The sequence below is a fragment of the Spea bombifrons genome, chromosome 2, assembly GCF_027358695.1.
Source record: "Spea bombifrons isolate aSpeBom1 chromosome 2, aSpeBom1.2.pri, whole genome shotgun sequence".
Lineage (NCBI taxonomy): Eukaryota > Metazoa > Chordata > Amphibia > Anura > Pelobatidae > Spea > Spea bombifrons.
In genome coordinates, this window is record NC_071088.1 from 118,821,534 (window position 1) to 118,842,164 (window position 20,631).

The 20,631-nt window shown below is 41.6% G+C and overlaps 1 protein-coding gene across 1 annotated transcript; it reads right to left on the minus strand.

Moving 5' to 3' along the window:
- Positions 1-960: 960 nt before the first annotated feature.
- On the minus strand, positions 961-20,569 carry ESPL1 (extra spindle pole bodies like 1, separase). The gene is made up of 31 exons (XM_053456212.1): positions 20,486-20,569; positions 18,864-18,968; positions 17,429-18,508; positions 16,155-16,259; positions 15,735-15,855; positions 15,499-15,635; positions 14,916-15,109; positions 14,551-14,793; positions 11,886-12,030; positions 11,430-11,583; positions 11,204-11,343; positions 10,965-11,099; positions 10,397-10,516; positions 9,982-10,153; positions 9,760-9,888; positions 9,525-9,681; positions 9,069-9,178; positions 7,982-8,985; positions 6,805-7,180; positions 6,541-6,720; positions 5,903-6,116; positions 5,250-5,425; positions 5,038-5,165; positions 4,715-4,837; positions 4,428-4,583; positions 4,176-4,346; positions 3,166-3,270; positions 2,811-2,926; positions 1,953-2,036; positions 1,708-1,872; positions 961-1,228 (listed from the first exon to the last, which is right to left on the minus strand). The coding sequence occupies exons 2-31, from the start codon at positions 18,942-18,944 to the stop codon at positions 1,027-1,029; spliced, it is 6,423 nt and encodes a 2,140-aa protein (XP_053312187.1). The 5' UTR covers positions 18,945-18,968; positions 20,486-20,569; the 3' UTR covers positions 961-1,026.
- Between the last annotated feature and the right edge of the window lie 62 nt (positions 20,570-20,631).

A 20,631-nucleotide genomic window follows, 5' to 3' on the forward strand; every position in this document is an offset into this window, starting at 1 on the left:
TTATAGTGCCCTGCCTTAAAGAAAAAAAAAAAAAAAAAAGGTATACATGGTAGTTATTATTTCGGATAGTTTTACCAGCAGTTTTTTTGCACCCAACAATTTCCTTAAGTTTGTAAAATACAATTGTACAAATTTTCAGAATGGAATATTAATGCCAGTAATTAGATTCATATATTACCACCATCCCTTCACATGTCAGCGAGATAGATATATATATAAAATCACTATTTAAAACGTTTAATGATGCATCTATACGGTTTTATGACGAGGTATATGAGGCTTAAGCATGAACAAGTTACTGTAAGTATACAGTGTTGAAAACTACATTTCCAATATAGTTTTCATCATTAACTTTAAGAGATCAACTGAGGTTTTATATCATACAAACTCATAAGGTATTTAATGAGACTAGAAAAAACCCAAACACATAGGCAATAGAAATATAAACAGCCCTTTTATTAGATATTTTGAATGAACATGGATTATAAATTCATAAAATACTTTTAAATTAATTTAAAAACAAACATCTGGAGCATGCGTCAGTTTTTGTGGAAAAAAAGGATGACTTAAATATTTGTGAACCCCCCTCCCCCATGTTAAATACACATTTCTTCATAGAATCCATTACTTGCTCGGCTGAAGAAACAAATCATGGACATTAAAAGAAAACAAGTTGTTTACTTTACACATGAGGTAGCCAACAGGTAACTCTCCAACCACTGTTAACACTGTAAATGGTTATAAGCACACACCTTTTCTATTAGGCCATTGATAATGCATCATGGGAATTATAGTTCCCCAACAGCCGGAGGGCTACCGCAGTTGGGTGTCCACACACTAATTTCTTTGCCAATAAGCAAGGAACTGTGATACTACATGTATTACAAAAAACATGGCTGTCCCCAGCAGTAGGAAGCACACCGACACATTGCTGGAAATACAACTGATGTGGTGCAATTATAGCACTTATAAAACCAATATAAATAATGTTCTGTACAAAGCACCGGTTTATTCTATACAAGGAATTCATTGCAGGGAGACAGGCAATCCATAAGCCACGGGTGCCGCACCAGTTAGGAACCTCAGCTTGGGTGCTTGTCGAGACTCAGCCAGGTATTTCAGAAGAGGGGCCCCGGGGCCAGCTTTAAGCCAACTCTGCAGAAAGGCCACGGTGTATCGGTCAATCTCCCGGTCCGTGACATCCCACAAGTTCCCAAGAACTAGAGGGCTGCAAAATGGAAAGGAGAAGAGCATATTTAACCAACGGCCGGACCTTCGACACAAGTAATCTGTAATTATGGGGAGGAACAAACCTAGAATCTGTAGGAAAAAAAAGTTACCCTTTTCCTTTAACCGATTAATGTCCAAGCCCCTTGTGAAATCTTGTCATACCGCACAAACATATGCACTGACAGCCTGGCTCCATACAAACCAAGATAAGCGTGTGAAATGCGTTATGCGTTCATAGGAAGGAATAGAGCGGCAGATCTGTTATGGTCCATTTTAAATTACATACTAGAGAGCTGTTAATATTTTGTGTAAGTGGAACTGCATCAAAGTCAAAATAAACACTCCATTAAAAATAGACAGGTGCACCGATTGGGTCAGGTTTATAGTTTACAGGATATAAGAGCTGCTATTCTAGCCCCAATCCTACCAGCTGCGTATACCCTACTGCTCACTTTATAAATGAACTGCCTAACTTACCATCCCGCCATCAGGTACTTTAGGACAATGCCGGCTCCCTCCAAATCTCCTCGAACTGCCAAGGCAGCACTGCTACAGCCGAAAAGCAGCACCACCGCATTACAGTCCAAGCGCTGGAGACTCTGGGCGTCTAAGAAGTGCGCTCCGGCACCGTGCCCAACATAGCTGCGGAAAGCATGAACCAGGGTCAGGGAGAGGGTAGTTCACGGGACTTTTATTTCTACAGTATTTTATCGCATACTTACATGTATAGATCTTGTTTGGCGAGCGCACACTGAAGCTGATCAGATTTTGGAGCACATCTGATCACTCCTTTCCAACCAGGCTCACTACAAATAAAGCAACAGGAGTGGCGTTCAGAACATTAATCTAAAACATCAAAGGAAGGTTTTAAAAGCGTCTCCGTCCTGGTTGATAAGAGATCATTTGGCACATTTTTAGACAGCAATCTCTGGACAAACTTCTACATTCAAGCAACCAAAACAGCAACTAGTCAGATGTTCTGGCAGCGTGTCCCATCGTAAGCACTTCTCCTTACAGCAGTTCTTATGACATTGCTTCTAGATTAAAAACCCTTGGATAACCAAGTTTAGTATAGTACCGTTGTTGGAAAGGTCCCCCAAATCGCATGACTGCCTATTGGGGCGATCTGCAGGTTGACAGGTGGGAGATGCATTGTAATAATGTGATACAAAGTCTATGCACAGCACTGTTTAAATGATCAAATAATTATTTATCCATGGTACTTTCAAGTCCCATGCAAGTATTATATGCAACTATATGGTAGGGCATGCAGCTTAACCCCTTAATGACAAAGCCCGTACATGTACGGGCTCAAAATGCATTGTTTTCAATGGGTTTAGGGACCGCCCATTGTCCTTAAGGGGTTAAAAAGGGACAGGTAGATATCTTTTTAGACACAATCCATATGATTTATATCTAGCTAGTGCAACAGCTAGCATGTTATTTCCAACTCAGAGCTGAAGCTGCAGTCCAACATATGCCTGTTCCGCATCGCTTCAATGTATAACGAATGCTACCTTAGAAGCCTTCATGTTTACTTTACAAAAACCAAAAAAAAACATATTGTAACTTGCACTTACTTTTTAAACCATTCCCTGAACCTTTCCTCTGTGCCCGGAAGGTTTGCATGAGGGTTGAGCACATAGAAGGTTTGTTTAGGGTCCACACCTCTAACAAGGGTTGCCTGAGGCTGGTGCTGCAGGATAGAAGAAAAAAAATGGCTCACAACACTACCTTCAAGTTATTGTTCTTTGCCATGACATTTGTGTGCTAAAAAAATACAACCTTCTTCTTAGGATCTCAAAAAATATTACCTTAAAATGATAGCAACTTCACATTATATACATTTTTTTTTTTTTTTTTTTTTTTTATAAGACACGGGTGGGAGAACAAACATTTGGGAGAAATCCAAGCAGAAAGCAGGTAAGTCCCTACCTTTCTGAGCAGGCCATAGCTGAGCAAGAAATGCAGCGATGGGAGACGGGTGACAGATGCGGCCAGCAGACAGGGGATGCTTTCCCAAGGCAGTTTCTGGAGGTGCTGGTAGAAAGAAAATACAAATAACTTCAGACTCAACTTGCGCACAGTCCAAAAAGCAAAACTCATAACCTATTTGGGGTTTAAGTAAACTACATACGCAGCTTTACTGCAACTTAAGAATACTTTAATAGGTCCGGATATGGAGCACAAATTAACAAATTGTGTGAGCTTATTTTGACAAGTATTTGCTTTGTTTTTTCTGTGCATGGGACAAATTTATTTAACCGCTTGACGACAACTGATGTGCCAGGCACGTCAAGGAGATACATCCTGTTGGTGACAATTAAGGTGCCTAGCACATCATGAAGTTAAATGGGTGTTGCTGGAATGCCTGGATGTTAAAAAAGGCAGCAGGGGCCACGTCTGATTGCTTCCCGGCGCGTCAACGTGCCCCATTAATATGACCATCGTAAAAAAAAAAAGTTCACAAGAGGGACTCTCCAGACCACCCTGAACGCTAAACTCCCCCTGAAGGTTGAATAAAGGTACTGCGTTCAAGTCAGTGGAGACCCTCTTACTAATCACAGTGATCAGTGCCATATATTTAAATAAAAATCTTGGCATAGAAAGCGTTACACACACTTTTTCTCCCACCAACCCCACTTGAGTTAGTTGGCACGTCAAGTAAACATTTGTACTTTGGTCAAAATACAGTTCTAAAGTCATACAATTATACTACAATTTGTAGTATTGTACAGCGCTACAGAATTTGATGGCGCTTTATAAAGTCAATGAATAATAAATAATGACAACCGAGTATTTTTTTTTTAAGTTTATGTTGACCGAGTGGGAAAAAAAACAATACAATACACAAAGACAATCCATGCAGCATGCTAAACACGCTATAATGTGAGTAAAGCACATTTTGAGCAAAGCTACTTGGACAGTAAGTAGACTATTCTCACCTTGTCCAGTATAAGAACCAGATGCCCTTCTGTGTGTTCGGTGCTGGATTTAACCCTTTCCACTGATGCTTGCAGGAGTTCCTGAGCCCTTTTGGGCTGGGAGAAACCAAAACACTGGACAAATGAACTAATAAGCTGAGGTGTGAGGTGATGGCTACCCCCCAACACAGCCTGTAAAAGAAAAGGATAGGTGTTAAAGCACTAGTACTGTACAGTTTGATTTATGGGATCAAAAACCACATTTGCCATTACCTTCAAAAGTGAAGTGTTCAAGGTGTTCAAGCCACAATGTGACAAAGCTTTAGATAATCTGCGAGATTCTTCTGCTACAGCAGAGACAGAACATGGGGGCATAAGCAGCCCCTTCCAGCAGTGCAGGATCTGATCCTCAAGTGACTGGATCAAAGCCTTTAAAGGAAATATAGATTATGAATCCATTGGGGCAAAACTCACAGCATATGGTACCAAGTTCATTTCATGTCAATATTTAAACATCTGTGTGTTATGGAGAGGGAACATTTTCTTCTCAGCTCTCCTACCTTCATTCGACTGTCCACTCTCATGCGTCCTTCCCACCACTCCTTTTTTGACGTCAAGTTGTTGATTATTTTCTGCTGCTTCTGAATTTCATCAAATTCTTGTAGGGCACAGCTCAGAGGCACCTGGAGGACAAGGCAAATAGAGAAGTTTGCAAATTTCATTCACTCTAGTTGGTTTCAAGGAACCTTAAATACATATAAACCATCACACATCAGTCAGCAAGAAACCTCTGGCTACTGTATGGAATGTTATCTTAAAGAATATGCCAATACAAACCGACTCATTTATTGAATCGCTTAACATTATCCTAGTATGAAGCTACCTTCAGGTGAGAAGTAGGTATCTGCACCGTGACTGGGGCACTTCCAAATTCCAGTCTTGTCAACAGTAGGTGATCACCAGGATTACTTGATTGAGAATCAGCAAGTGCTAGTATGCACACAGCTGTATCTATTTAACAAAACAAAAACTCGATCAACAGTCATAGTCAGACTAAATTCTGTAAGCAGATATCAGGCACGGTGAGTGACATACGTGGTGGGATCTGTTGAAGTTGTTCTCTGAAATGCTGGGTGTCCAATGCCTGCTTTGGAAAGCGGAACAGTACCTCCAGGTCAGAGAGATGCTGAGTCTTGGCATCTTTATCATCTGACAGAGACAGGCCCTGGAGACGGTCAGACATATCCCCAGAGCTTTCCTTCCTTAGTTTCCTAGAAGCAGCAGAATAGCATGACAATTATACTCAAGTCAGAAACACATATATTGTATAACCTTAGCCTTAAGATAGGTTGACCATCTAAATATACAACTTTATTAACCCAATAGAACAAAAATAAGTTTACGCTTATTTTTTGGCACGTTTGCCATTCAGTTTTGCTGTCACCTGGCGTTAGAACAAATTACAGACATTCCCCATTATTATGGGGAAACAGCTTCTTGATCCAAGGAGAGATCTGACTGCCATTCTGGGGTCAAGAAGGAATTTTTCCCTAGTTTGTGCAAAATTGGAAAGAGCCACAACTGGATTTTTTGCCTTCTGTAACTATGTGCAGCGTGTTTTTCACAATTTACTGATCTTAAGGATAAATCGGGCAGAAAGCAAATTCTCACAGAACACAGAATGGAGACAGTGGGCAGGTTAAAAAGGCATTATTAAAAAAAATTAGTAACACGCGGAGATAACTAACCGCAGCTTTCTGTGAATGTCACCGTTGAGTTGGTGCCGCAGCGTGATGGAAACTGACTCGCTAACCAGAAGCGACGTGGTGTAGGGGTCTTGCCCCCCAGTGCACAATGCAAGGAGGCGGCATAAGCGGGAATACAGGATGCTTGGAGGAAAATGAGCTACGGATTCCAGAGCCTCACGGAGAAGAGAGGAAACGGAGTCCAGTTCAGTGATGCCTGAGCAGACATAAAACATTGTGCGTTAATCAATTGAAAAAACATTTCTAAATTATTTTAATGTCCTAGGTTTGTGCTTCATAAACCTCTTGAGCCAACTGGACTACAACAACTGCTACAGGAGAGCGGTGACATTCTCATATCAGATTTTCCATAACAAAGCTTATGTCACTGTCCCCATATATAGGCTGAAGACTTAGATACAATAAGCAAAATTAGGTCAATGCCCCTTAATGTTTTGCTATGTCTGAAATCAATGTAAATTTCTAAACCGCATTAAGCCACACAAGCTAAATTGAAACATGGAGAAATGCAGAAACAAGCCTTTATTTAATCCAAGATGGAGTCCAATGCGCAAGATTCAAAGACAATGGAGGATAACCTGAGCTAGCAGAGACATATTGCTCAGAGAATGTGCACTTACTGAAAGTATCAGGCAGGGAAGACAAAAGGCCGCTGATGCTAAACAGGTTTGGATCAGCTTGACGCTCTTTTACGCCCATAGTCCAACTCTGACGTTCAGTTCCAGCATCTCTTCTTAAAACTTCACACTCTGCCACTGTTCTGACTTCTTTCTTTGTGGCTTTCAGTGCCTTCCGACTAGCTGTACAACAAGAGAAGAGCAGATTGTCAGATAAGTCATCGGAAAATACAAGCTGCAGTAGTATGAAAGTAACAAGTGTCCCACCTCTTAGTGGTTTTTTCTCCTCTGTGTCAGAGCCCCTCAACTCTTCAATACTGTCGTTCAGGAAACACTCTGGTTCCTCCTTTATAGACCTCAACACCTCTACTTCTTTTGGAGCAGAGTCTCTCTTCCCTTGCTGTCGTCGCGTTTGCAGACCAGTTGGGCTACACTCTTTGGAAGCTTTCTTTGTGCTGGGTCTCCCTCTCCTGGGCTTGCTCTTTAAACTACCTTCTTCCTCATCAGACTCAGGGGGTCCTTGCATTGCCGTACTCCTTCCTATCCCCCTCCCTCGGGCTCCAGATCTCGTACGCCCTGTCTTCTTCCAGCTCAGATCCGGATCATTGTCTGGCATTTCAAGATCACTGTCGCTGAAATTAACCTGGAAGAAACAGATTGATTAATCCGAAGGATCTGATTATATCACAGTGTTCTAAAATTAAAACAGGATATTATGTGCATTTTATGAAAATATAAAACCCAACCATCTTGCATAAATAATAGAAATAGAATAGTTCATTAGTATAACGTTTCCTAATCTCCTAGAAAGTATATGACACGTTAATGTAATGTTTTAGTTCCTTTATAAATGCCGCAGCACAATAACCAATACTTTAAAACTTAGTATATCACTAGCAAAACATGTTGGTAAAATAAACCCTGCCAGGACTGACCTGACTGATTTGAAGTCCAATGAAAGATTCAAATACCAATTTGTGATTAATCTAATCTAAAGCTCCTGAACTGTTTTACACATGGCCTTGTTGATAACTAAAGAAACCCTTCAGTCCTGGGGCTATAAATGCATGCATACAAACATACATGTATGTTTGGTACCAATAAAGCTACAGCTTTCATTAACGTGCATTTATCATTAATTTGCTTGGTGGCATTTTAAAGAAAGCTTCATTGCCTCTGTATAATACTATATAACATGGGCACAAAGGAACAGATTTAATTATAGGTAGATTTAGCCACAATGTTTTAGCTTGCACACATGCCACAAATAGACATTAAGGGATGCAAAAACAGACAATGTTGGTGTGCATGCCACGTGTACAATTTGCTCCTGCTTTATCACAAAGGTCAAGCAGTGCTATGATGGAAACATCCAACAGTTAACTTACAGTTAGGTTCATTATAAAAGCACCATTTATCTAGTCTATATAAAATAAAAACCGACCTTTATAACGGTCCTTGTTTTGCGCCTCCTGGGTGCTCTTGACAGTAATTCTGGCATGGGGGATTCTTCATTATATACAGAGACGCTGCTTTTTTGGGGGAGGGTGGAGATGGCAGGTTTTGATTGCGGGGGTGGAGAGTCTTTCCTCATAGGGGTTGACTGTGGTTTGGTGGATATGAGTGGAAGCTCCGAGTCAGACTCATCCAGGCAGAAGGTGGGGTGAAGATCTTCAGAAACTTTAATAGTAACTTTCTTTTTGTTGGCGACCATACTGTGTGTTAATAACTTGCTCTCAGCATCAGCATCTTTTTGTGCCTTACGCTGTGGTTGCCAGCCCCATGCCTGCATGAACAGATCTGCAATACACCCTCCATGCTTAGTAGCAAGTTTATAGATAGAATTCAATGCTTTAGCCAGGAGAAGACCTGCCCTCCAGTACTTGGGAAAACTAGCTGGACGGGATGACAGGAAGTTTAGACCATCTTCCAGAGTTTCTTCTGGAAGCTTTGCAGGGGGGCTCAGGGATGCAAGAGAAAAGTAGATCCTTGCAGTGATCTCGTCAGCCGCACCTAATTCAGCAGACGTCATATCATCACCTCTGTCGACAAGAACTTGCATGACTCTAGAAAAGCGCCGGTTTATAGACAGACATCGACACAGGGCAATTTTCAGTAGCTCACGGCTCTGGGAGTCATTCTCAGCACGAACCACCATCCACCGAGTGCAGAGCAAAGATAATACTAGATCAGAACAAAGGTCACATTCGCAATCGTCATCATGGGACACAAAGCCTGGAAGAGTCTTCTCAGAGAGAGGGTGCGGTGTAGGGGACTCTGGAGGCTTTGCCAAGTCTCTGGTTTCTACATACTGAAGAGCAATACCCTTGAGAAAGTCATCCTTTGGTGGGCTTGGAGAAGGCTCAGCAGCATGGCTCTTTTTATTTGGCTTCTTTCCTTTGGATAGTTTTATCTCCACCACCTTCTTCTGAGCTTTCACTGTGAAATCTAATAGAAAGCAACAGTAGTCATAAAACCAAGAGACACAACAAAAAAACCTGAAAACAAAAATTTGAATAATATGTATCTACCGGTACAAGACTCCATCAGGAAAACCACATACTGCAGGTCTTCTTCACAGAGTGGATTTTCTGAGCGAAGAGTCTCCAGTTCGGCTTTTCTCACCAAGAAATCTGCACAACTGAAATGTTGTATGGATAATATTAAAAGATACCAGACAGAAACATGGCCCTAAATGCTTCAGAATTACCTTTGTATGGTCAACAAGAAGTGTTGATGAAGGTAAAGGTGTTATACAGGAATTAATAGAGGATGTTAACATTCCATTCTAAATCATTCATGCTCGTGTAGAGTGCTTTCTAACACTTCTACCAAATAAACATCAAAAGGTTAGACAGAAAGAAAAAAAAAATATTTAAAACAAAAGCAGGTAATTTATTAAATGACCAGTTTTAACTTGGATTGTACTCGCTAACTTTGTAAACAAAAAAAAAAAAAAAAGTATTTAAAACTGATTGAATACTTACTGTCGCATGCTTTGCAGATTTTTTGCTAGCCTAAGCCCTTCAAGACAAAATGATTTGGCCTCAGAAACACTGCCCATGCGGCACAGGGTTGTGATGAGATCCTGGGAGCAGCTAAGGAGATCAGCAAGCACCTGCCACTTCTGGAGAAGGTTTTCTCCTGATCATAATAGATATCTTGATTACTATTTTGAAGACATCCAGTCACTGTAGTTTTTAATACTGTCCACCTACATACCATTATCCACAAAACGCACTTCAGAAGATGATTTAGTAGAGGACAACACATCATTCCCAAGCAGTAGCAGTACAATGCTTCGCAGGAGCTTGTGGGCTTCTGTCAGAGCAGACTCAGGGGTATACCAACCTAAAGCCGAGAGTTAAACAGATCTAATCAAAGATGTTCTAGATGCATGCTTCTAAACTTTGTTTCTACCAAGGAGTGATGTCTTTGCCTCACCGAATGCATGCAGCTGCTTGAGGAATTTTGGACAGAGGATTGTTGGTGGGAGCCTTAGGTACATTGAGATCTGCTGGAGGACTTGAACTTTTAATAAGTACCACGCCTTGGCCGACTTCTGTAGGGATGGGTGCTGAAGTATACCCACCAGCAATTCTACCCCTTCCTCAACCTTTATGGAGAAAAATACATTTAGAAAGCTTGTCATTTATGGATCAGGATGAAATTTTATAAAATGGAAATCCAATCATTTAAAGGGGAGCTCAATGGAAACATGGTTAGAATAAATTAATCTAAAGGTTCTGGACATATCCACTTAACTTACAAAGGTTTCACAAAACTAGAAGAAAACATTCAGTATTTGCCACTTAAGGATAAGTGCATTTGACAAACTACCCACTCTCACCCCACTTGCCTTGTGTGTGTCACGGTACAGATGGCTGCGGAGGAGTTGGCACGTGAGCTGAGCCAGTGTATAACTTTCACTGGCAGTGTCAGCACATTTTAATACTTCCTCTGCCTCCTGGAGAATCACCTGTGGGCATATAAAAAAAATTTAAAAAAAAAACCAAAAAATAAAAACACATAATAAATCGCCTCTTTGGAAGCCAGATCTATTTCCTTTTCTTTATATGCCTCAGTTTTAGGCATTTAGACTATTTCCTGGGTGTGGGTATATCTATGCTAGGGCCCTAAAAGTCAAACATAATATGTATTTAACTTAGATGCATGCTTAAAAAACATGTACTAATTATACATGCCTTCATTACAGAGCTATAAAAAAAGTTAAAATTCACATAAAAAGTCCCAAAAAAGCCCTGCCCACACCTCTAAACACACCCCCTTTGGTAATTTGAAATGCTAGTAAGGGCATCATGGAATATTTTATACTGTGCGCAGTCATGTGGGGACATAAGCTAAGCCAATTACCTAACCGATAAGCCAACCATGTTTGTGAGATGCTAGAAAAGGCGATAGCATACCTGACTATGTTGTGGACTCTCCAAATAGAACAGCAGCCTACTCAGCTGGCACAATGCTCCCACCTGGCGGATATAATCTCCCATGCAGTGACACAGGTGACTGGCAAGCTGGAAGCTTTGTATGGACTGTAGTGGCTACAAGGAAGGAGGAAAGCGTGTCTGTGAAACATTTTATTAACCAGGCAGCCTACATGATAAAAAACTTTCCAAACTGACTTTTTAAAGCAGCAGATACTCACCTTCCCCATCAGACGGAAAAGTGACCCCAGCAAGTGTAATGAGAACACAGTTTGTTCCGCATTGTTCAGTGGTGGGACCTGAGAACCACAGAGAAGACCTTTCCACAGATTTAAAGCTTCATCCAAAGCTTTCATAGGTCCTAACAAGTTAAATAAGAGCAAGATTTAAGTTAGCTGCTTAAAATCAAACTCTTTTACAGGTATACACCACTTTATTTGTTCTCACCAGCTTCTCCTGCTAGCGTAAAACAAATGCCATCCCTCACAGACTGGTCGTCATGAAGCTTATCTTCATAGTTTAGGTCATTTGGTTCAAACTCTACACCTGTCCACTGGCGACGACTCTCCAGCTTTGCTTTTCGTTGCTGCTCCTCTAAACCCTTAGGGGAAGAAAAAAATGAAGTGCATTCTCTTTTCATCATATTAAAAGGCCAAATATCACTTTTTATGGGGATATTAAACAGTATGTGAGAGTCAAACACTAACATATTGGTTAATAGAACTACAACTTTACTAGTGCATATAAACTGTATTTAAGAGTGCCAAAATAAAGTCTAGGTCTCTAACCTGGAGTCTAACGGCCCATTTACTCATCTTTACAATTCCAGCTAGTCAACCCCCTTGAAGCCGATTTGTAGTCCGATAGATCAAGGGTTAATTAAAATTTAAGTGTATATAATACCTCCTGCATGTTGGCTTCCAGCGTGCAGATATACTGCCAGAGAAGCGCCTGGGCTTTAACATCTACCAAGCACCCATCTGTTGCAGAATGGCCTGAGGCAGATGTCAAGAGACGAAGAGAATCCTGGATGGCATCTAGAGCAGTGCTAAAAGAGGACCACAATTATTTAGCATAATCTTTAACCCTTGATGGAAGAAGAAGAGGGGAAAAAAAAAAAAAAAAAAAAAAAAAAAAAAACATTCCTAAGGATGAGTTTAGACAGCCAATTCTACTTAAACACACAAAAAAAAGTTAATTTCTTTGGTTTTTAAGTTTCAAGAAGATGCCAAAACAGAAATTTACCAATTGCATGCCACCACTTTTTTTTTTTTTTTTTTTAAATCCCACAATTTTCCTATTAAAAGTTTACAGATCTGGCATTATATCACAGTTTTTTTTTTCCCTTTGTTTTTTTGTTAATAGGGTAAGCTCGCAAGAGCAGGGACCCCCCCCCGTCAGAATATGTCTTGAGTATGTAAATTTTAATGTCAGCTTTAAAATGTGAAATATTTTCACAGTCCCCTGTTGTAACTGTGCTACTGAATCTCATAGCACTATATAAATCTAATTTACTGTAATGATCGCTCTTTGCTCTTCCTGATGATTAACCCCTTAACGTCCATTGCCGGGTCAGGAACGTCATGCAAAACGGTCACTTAACGACCTATGACGTACCTGACACGTCATCAGACTTAAACAAGCTTAGAAAGTGATCAACGATCACTTTCTAAGCTTAAACGGTGTTGCTGTAATGCCTCGATGTCGAGGCATTCAGCAACACCGAGATCGGCATGATGGGCCATGTCTGGCCCCTCCCCGGGGCGTCAACAGCCGCCATACATTGTATGGCGGCGGACGCCCGTTTTAAAAGCGTTTAGGAGGCGATCAACGATCACCTCCTAAACTTCAATGGTGTCGCTGGAATGCCTCGATCAGGAGGCATCCAGCGACACCAAACACTTACCTCTTGATGGACTGTGACCGCTCCGGAGAGCGGTCACAGCCGCAGCTGCACGCAGTCTTCACCATCCGTAAGATGGCGGCGGCCCGGGAAAAAAAATAATAAAGGTTTAAAAGTTGGCTAGACGGTCTCCAGACCCTCTAGAGAACTCTGGCTCCACTTGCAGGTTGAATACAGGTACTGCATTCAACCATACAAGTCAATGGAGCCCAGCTTTCTAATCACTATGTGATTAGTAAAATATTAAAAAAATAAATAAAAAAATTTAAAAAAAAAAGGAAAAAAAGAAAAAGCTTAAAAAAAACATGGTAACATTTAAAAATTATTATGCTTTAGAGGAACTATCCAGTTCCAGCAAAATGTAAAAAAAAAAGTTCAAAGAGTAAAATAAATAAAATAAAAAAATAAAGTTTATTATTATGAGCAAGTGCTAAAATTAGCGCTGTATCTTCCCAAAAATCCTGACGTGGACAAATTTAAATAAAAAGCATTTCAAATACCCAAGGGGTGTCTACTTTAAAAAAATGAATGGTTTGATGGGGTAAATTGGAGTGGCCGGGCTCAAAGATAGGGCATAGGCACAGACTGACCGAAATGGGGGGAAAAAAAGCGCACTTCCAAAATGTGGCATTTTAACCTCAAACACCAGACAAACCCATACATGTGGGGTATGACTGAACTCGGGAGATGTTCCTGAACACATATTAGGGTGTTGTTTGATAGTGACGTACACCTGGAGCTATAAATGTATACCCAAAGTACAATTTGTGTAAAAAAAAATACCAAAAAAATACCAACACAAAGTGTGGCAAAGGCTGGTGGTAGAATCTCATGCATGGAAAGGGTTAAAATACTAGCATTTGGAATACCCTGGGCTGTCTAGTTTTCAAAGATATATGATTTGATGGGGTAAATTGCATTGGCCGGCTTCAAAGATACCCGAAATGGCACATGGGGGGAGGAATTACCAGATTTGGAAAAAATGGTTTTGAAATAGCAAAACGCTACCTGTACTTAATGCTCCATAACGTGCAGAAAAAAGCAAAAAAACATAAAAACATTGGGTATTTCTAAACTCAGGACAAATAGTAGAATATATTTAGTAGTTTTTTTCATTAGCTTTTTTGGATGAGTAAAAGATTTTTGGGGTAAAAGTCAGAAAATGTGTTTTTTTTTTACATTTTTCATCATATTTTATTATTTTTTTTATGGGAAATTAGATAATATGATTAAAACAATGGTATCTGAAGAAAGCCCTCCTTGTCCTGAAAAAAACAACATAATTTGTGTGGGTTCACTACATGAGTGAAGAGAAAATTACATCTAAACACGAACACTGCAAAAGTGTTAAAACAGCCTCGGTCCCAATGGTACAAAAGGTAAAACACAGCCTGGTCCTTAAGGGGTTATAGAGATCGGCATGAACATTGAGTGAGCGCCAAAACAGACAGATCACTTAAACAGCAATGAGAGATTCTCTCATACACCTTGTTAAGGGACCTATGCAGCAACATCTCCTCTGAGAAAATCAATTGTGAGGAGATGTATTAACTGTAAGAATAACACAAACTGGCAGTAGTTGGAGTTATTCAAATTATTGCGGCCGTTTGTGAATAAAAAACAAAAAAATCTGCCGCTTAATGCAGAAGAACTTCTCCTACTTACCAGTCTGTATGGCGAGTGAAGTCATGATAACACAAGACCTGAGCAAGCTCAAGAAGGAAAGGGGCCCGGTGATGCTGAAGGCTGCCCCCTTCACTGCACAGCTCGAGCAGATCGCAGATAGTGTTATAACGCTCCTGCCCTGTGTCACCGTGTACAGACTTGTACCCTCTCATTTCCTCAGCCAGGATGGAGACCATGAGCTCTGGATCCACAGGATGGTCACTGAGCCCATCTTTCAGAGTACTTGATAAGAGAAAAGAACATGATTAGAAGAAACATGCCGCCATGCATCTAAGCTCTTACAGATAAAGTTACCCCCCCCAACAAAATAAAGGCGTCTTGAGACTGTAATTAGAATCACTTACTGCAGCCTCAGATCCTCGACTCCATTCTTTGCACCATCCATTTTAAGCCTGACCCACAGGGCAACCGGCTCGGTCATCTGCTGGCGAATCTGACTTCTCAGAGCCCGCAACCAGAGAACTACAGCTGCAAGACCCAGCTCGGTCTGGCCGGCTTTCCTCAGGCTCTCCGCATACAGTCGGAAACAGCGGTGGAGCTGAAGTATGAAAAGGTCTCCAGATTAAATCAAACCCATGTCTTTACATAAGGAGATACATTTTATTTAATGTAAAACAACGAAAAACAAAAGATGACAACGTGATCATTAACCTTTACACAAAGATTTAAATCGTGAAACTGTCCTGGAAACCTAAAATGTTAGGTATAATTTGTACATTACGTTTAAAGAATTGTTAATAGCGATAATTAAACTGTTATTTAGACCCCTCCAATCTTTAAAACACTTAATATCAAATATGAAATGGCAAAAAACCCACAAATGCATAAAACTATCATTAATTGCAAAAACATGTCTGCATATCTTTCACATTAGCTGATATAGCCATTCAACAGTTTTTTTCCATACTTGGGGTGCTTGAGACTTACTCTCTCCAATGACAGATCTGGATCTCCATCAGGACCAGCCACAGCAAGGTGGTTGCAAAGGGGAGACACTAGCTCTGACGCTTCCTGATACTTCTTCTGGTTGTAGAACCAGTAAGCCACATTATGGACACATGAAGCTACCAAAAAAAGAGAATTTCATGACATCTTTGTTCAGATATTTTGTGCCCAACCAGTCCCCCATAAATGGCTTAAGACAAAGACGCTGACATACAAACCTGTTAGGTTTAAAAAGTCTGCAGCATCTTGACCAGACAGACCCTGGAAGGATCCTAGTATCCTGGAAATCATATCTTTGCACGCTGCCATCAGCTGCTGCAGATCACTAGAACGGAGATCCTGCAAACATGGACAGCCTCATTAACAATAGAAAATGTACCTACTAGATCAAGCTGATCACTACTTTCTGCTAAAGTTGGGAGCACAGATATGGGATCAACTATGTAGATGAAAAGCACTGCACCATGCCCATTCAATGTTACTCTATAAGCCCCAAAATATATTTACAGCCAGATAGTGCTCAGACACCATTGTATTCTAAAGTGGCTCTTTCCGTTTACACTTATTACTCTGTATTAATACATTACATGGGCTGCCGCTTCACAATAACGTAAGAGAAACCTGTAATAGACAAGTACCTTGCAGCTCTGGAGGAAGGAACAGGCAGCATTTGAGAACTGCTGGAGACCACTGAACTGCTGCTGTTTCAAGGAACGGAGCTGGCGACCCGCATCATTTGGGACCTGGGCGAAACACAAAATACCTTCTATATTTGAAAGAAAGACCTATGAGGCAGAGACATCTGAAGCTGGTCCTGCCGAGAGGATCTGTACAGTGTACACAAATGCAGACTGTGACAAAACACCTATATTCTACACTATTAATTGGACATGTGAACTAAAGCACCCCTTGTCAAGCGAAGCTACTGGAGGGTCTAAGTCCAAAGGGCTGTTGTAGCTTATTTAAAAATAGCATTGTGTGCAGGACCTGAAATTGGCAATGGTGTACACATCATTTCCTTAAGGGTGGAGGGAGGGGTCATTTTATGACGCAAACACTGATCACTTTTACTCACACTAATATACATTAGACTCAAATAATGCCACTGACAGCCAAACATGCAGTCATAAACAAACATGCTCCTCATGATCAGCTTATATTGAGCCCAAGATATTGATCAGTGAAACAAGACCATGGATAACTCCCCTGAAGCCCTCGGTAAGCTTGTCTCGATACGCAGGATGGCTGAAGTCACCACACTACTGTGACTATGACCTTTTTTGTCATTTTGTGATCTAGTTATTTCATTAGATGCGAAATAAACGTAATTTTTAACATTTGTTAATTTTGCAACAGCAAAACAATAGTTTTATCCTCATCCTCCCATTGATGTCTGAATAGATCACACTCGTTTAGTGCTGGAGATAAGAACTTTAAAACAATGTCATAATTTTTTCTTATTATACGAACAATTAATATAGCCATATCGAGAGATCAGAGGTTGCTTCTGCGGGGACCTTCGCGGCCCTGAAAGTTTTTGCGACTCCATATACTCTTTCTGTGCCGGCTTAATAAAAACGTATTACACACAACCGCAGACTGTCAATTTCAAAGTGCAGCTATCATTTCTGCACCTTACAGTAACACGCCAACATTCTGAATTCGTGTACACATGCTAAGACCATACACACTGTATGCTGACATACACACTCACGCGAATGTCATACTGTAACATACACCACACTATACACACCAATGCTACCAATTCTGACCACCGCAGCCCTCGCAGGAAAAAGTGGCTAGCGTGACAGACCATAATGATGGGAGAAACAAGACAATCCCATTATGAACGGGAGGGCTACACCCTTCATTTTTCTTTCTTTTTAAAACAAGAAAGTCGTGAGATACCTACCAAAGACGTTTGTTTCTCCACAAGGTAATAGTGACACTCCATAAAACATGCCAAATTGAGGACTTCCTCAACATGTAGTGCCCTGGAGCCTGCAACAGGTTTTAAGAGTACATCCAAACAGGAGACTGAGAACTGACAGCACTCACTCAACGCCTGACAAAGCCACCCTTCTCCAGAACTACAGGCTTTGCGAACTGTGTCTGTCATCCGTTCTAAATGTTTCGCAATTCCATGGGATAGACCAGATTTTTGAACTTCCACAGAAAAACCTAAAAGGGATAAGCCAGCATTGCAACATCCCTCAGATCCCTTCAAACAACAACGTGCATGCTGAATTACATCTTGAGCCTCCTGAAAACAGTTTCTTTTGCATAGAAAGCGGCATCTCTCTAAAGTCAGCTCCACTAGGCAGCGAGTCCACCAACCTGTCCCGGACTCATACTCTACCAGATGTTTCACCAACAGAGTCCCAATAGTTTGGCTTAAGAAGTGTGCATCATCCTTGCCACATAGTTTTCCTTTGGACTCAAAAGCTACTGTTGCAAACTTGGCATGGCGCGATACGGACACAGGAGAGTCTCCACGTGATATAGATCCTTCTGTTAACATAAGAAATCGTAAGCCATGTAACCTAAGGCAAAGTATCTCACGATTGTTAGGGCAGGGATTTTTCTTTTGCTCTTGGTCTCCAGCTGCTTTCCATAGGAACTGAAAACTGCTTTTAGCCACAGCAATGAAGTCTCCTAAACTCTTCTGATCTGTGGGATAGCCAATAAGGCAGGAGTACAAGAGTTGTGATAACTGAAAGCAAGCTTCAAAGGATGATTCTCGTGCAGACACATTCTTTAGAAGGTGAAATAGTATCTTCTCCAGGTAGAAAGGTGTGCGTTGGGGGCTGGATGCCCCAAATCCTTGGCATGCAAGCTCCGCTAAAGAAACTAAACATTGCAGGTGCCGACCACTGCAAGAGGAGTCTCCAGCCCAATGGTTACAGGCACGCAGCACTCGATCACAAACCACCCGTTGATCAGCAAAACGATCAGAAGGTACCTTGTCACAAGGACCATCTAGGAGGCATGACTAAAATGCAAGAGAGGCAAAACCATGTGAGTTATTATGTTAAGATACAGATAAGCAAAAATAGCAGTCTCTTGTTAATTTTAAGTTGTTTTGATACACCTAAGGACGGAATGAAGCACCCGTAAGCCAGGCTGCTGCAGGCATGGGTTCCCAAGCAAAATTGAAAGCCCATACATATCAGGGATTACCTACACTGCACAGGCGTGTAGCATAAAATATAATTTTTATTCCAAAGGTTTGAAACTGCATAACAAGTTCCCCAAAAATCCTGAATGATCCCTGAAGCATTTTGCGGGCTGCGGGCTTAATCGTAGGAATGGCCATTGTACAGATATTAACACGTGTGAAAACTCACCTGCAGCTCTGTCTGCAGCTTCTCAGCTGCTTCAAGGGAGGACGTAAGCTTAATAAAATCTGCTCCTTTCAAGGCTTTCATCTCTTTCCACTAAAGGCAAGCACCCTAGAACAAGAAAAGAAATGTCGTCAATTTATCCATTATAGCAAAGCAAAGCATCACTGCCATCATTAGAACAGGCAGATGGGTCCAAGACGCTAGAAACTAGTCACCATTGTTAATAAATGCTCGCTGTCTTGGTGTCACCATTGACTCCAACCTGTTGTTCACCCCCCACATTCAGTCTGTCTTTAAAATCTGCCATCTCCATCTTAAAAACATTGCCAGCATCCGTCCCTTCCTAACACAGCATGCCACAAAGGCTATCGTCCATGCCCTGATTATCTCCCGTCTTGACTACCGTAACTCTGTTTTAGCTAGTCTCCCTCTTAACCGTCTAACCCCTCTACAATCCACCATGAATGCTGCTGCCAGACTTATCTTCCTCACATCACTTTACTAACGTCTCTCCCTTCTGTCAGTCTCTTCACTGGCTGTCTGTGCGCTTCAGGATTCGTTTCAAAATCCTCACTCTTACTCTCAAAGCCCTTCACAGCGGCCCCCCTCCCTACATCTCCTCACTCATCTCTATATACACTCCTTAACCGGTCTCTCCGCTCATTCAGTGATCTCCTTCTATCCTCTCCTCTGATTTCTAGCTCTCATGCCCGCTTACAAGATTTCTCCAGGGCTGCCCCTATCCTCTGCAATGCCTGAAATCCCTCAAGACCCACTTCTGTAAGGACGCCGACAACACATTAACACCCCCATATTCCTTTAGCCCACCTCTCCTAGTCCCTCTCCTACAATACTTTTACTAGGGTGCCGGTCCATCCCTTACACTGACACCTTTACATATTGTGTAATACACCCTAAATGCCTCTAGATTGTAGACTCGTTTGAGCAGGGCCCTCCTCACCTGTTGTCTCTGTTAGTCAATTTGTTATGTTACATACTACTTGTTATGTCCTGTCTACCCATTGTACAGCGCTACGGAATTTGATTGTGCTATATAAAACAAGAAGAAGAAGAAACAAACGCTACAGTTGCCCTCCTGCTCTGTGGAGGACTATACTTAGTGGGAGAAAAGGGATCTCATTAAAATCAACGCAATCGCTTTGCACACATACATGTGGGGGTCTCAATAGACCCCCTGCCTGCAGTGCTGTAGCAGACGGGAGGGAGACAAGGGGTGGCAGGGGAAGTGTCAAACACGTATGGGGGGTTCTGCCAAATCCCAAATTCATCTGAAAGAGGGACACAGGGCCCACGCAGCTATCACACGCATTAAATAACATATGACGGCTGGAGTGTCCCTTTAAACGGGAAACCATGTAAATTATAAGTTAGTTACCATTTGCGCATTTAACATATTAGGCACAATACGCTTGGTGGAGGGGGGGGGGGTCACTTCAGCGGGATAGCGGCAGACAGCCTTATTACGCCAAACTCCCCTTACAAATGTGCGCACCTTAGAGGTGGTTAAGACAGGCTTCTCTGAGAGAGCACCGAGGAGAGACACCAGCACAAAGGTAACAAAACACCACATGGACGGCCCTATAGCACTCAGCAGCGCACCATACCAGACTCTGGCGGGACGGCAGTCACTTTTAATGGGCGCCTCTTTCTCACAGGACCGAATCGTTTACCAATCTTTCAGTTCTCCGGCACGCGCCTTACCTCAGTTCAAATCTCTCGCCGCAGCCAACCAGCGCGACTATATTGTGTG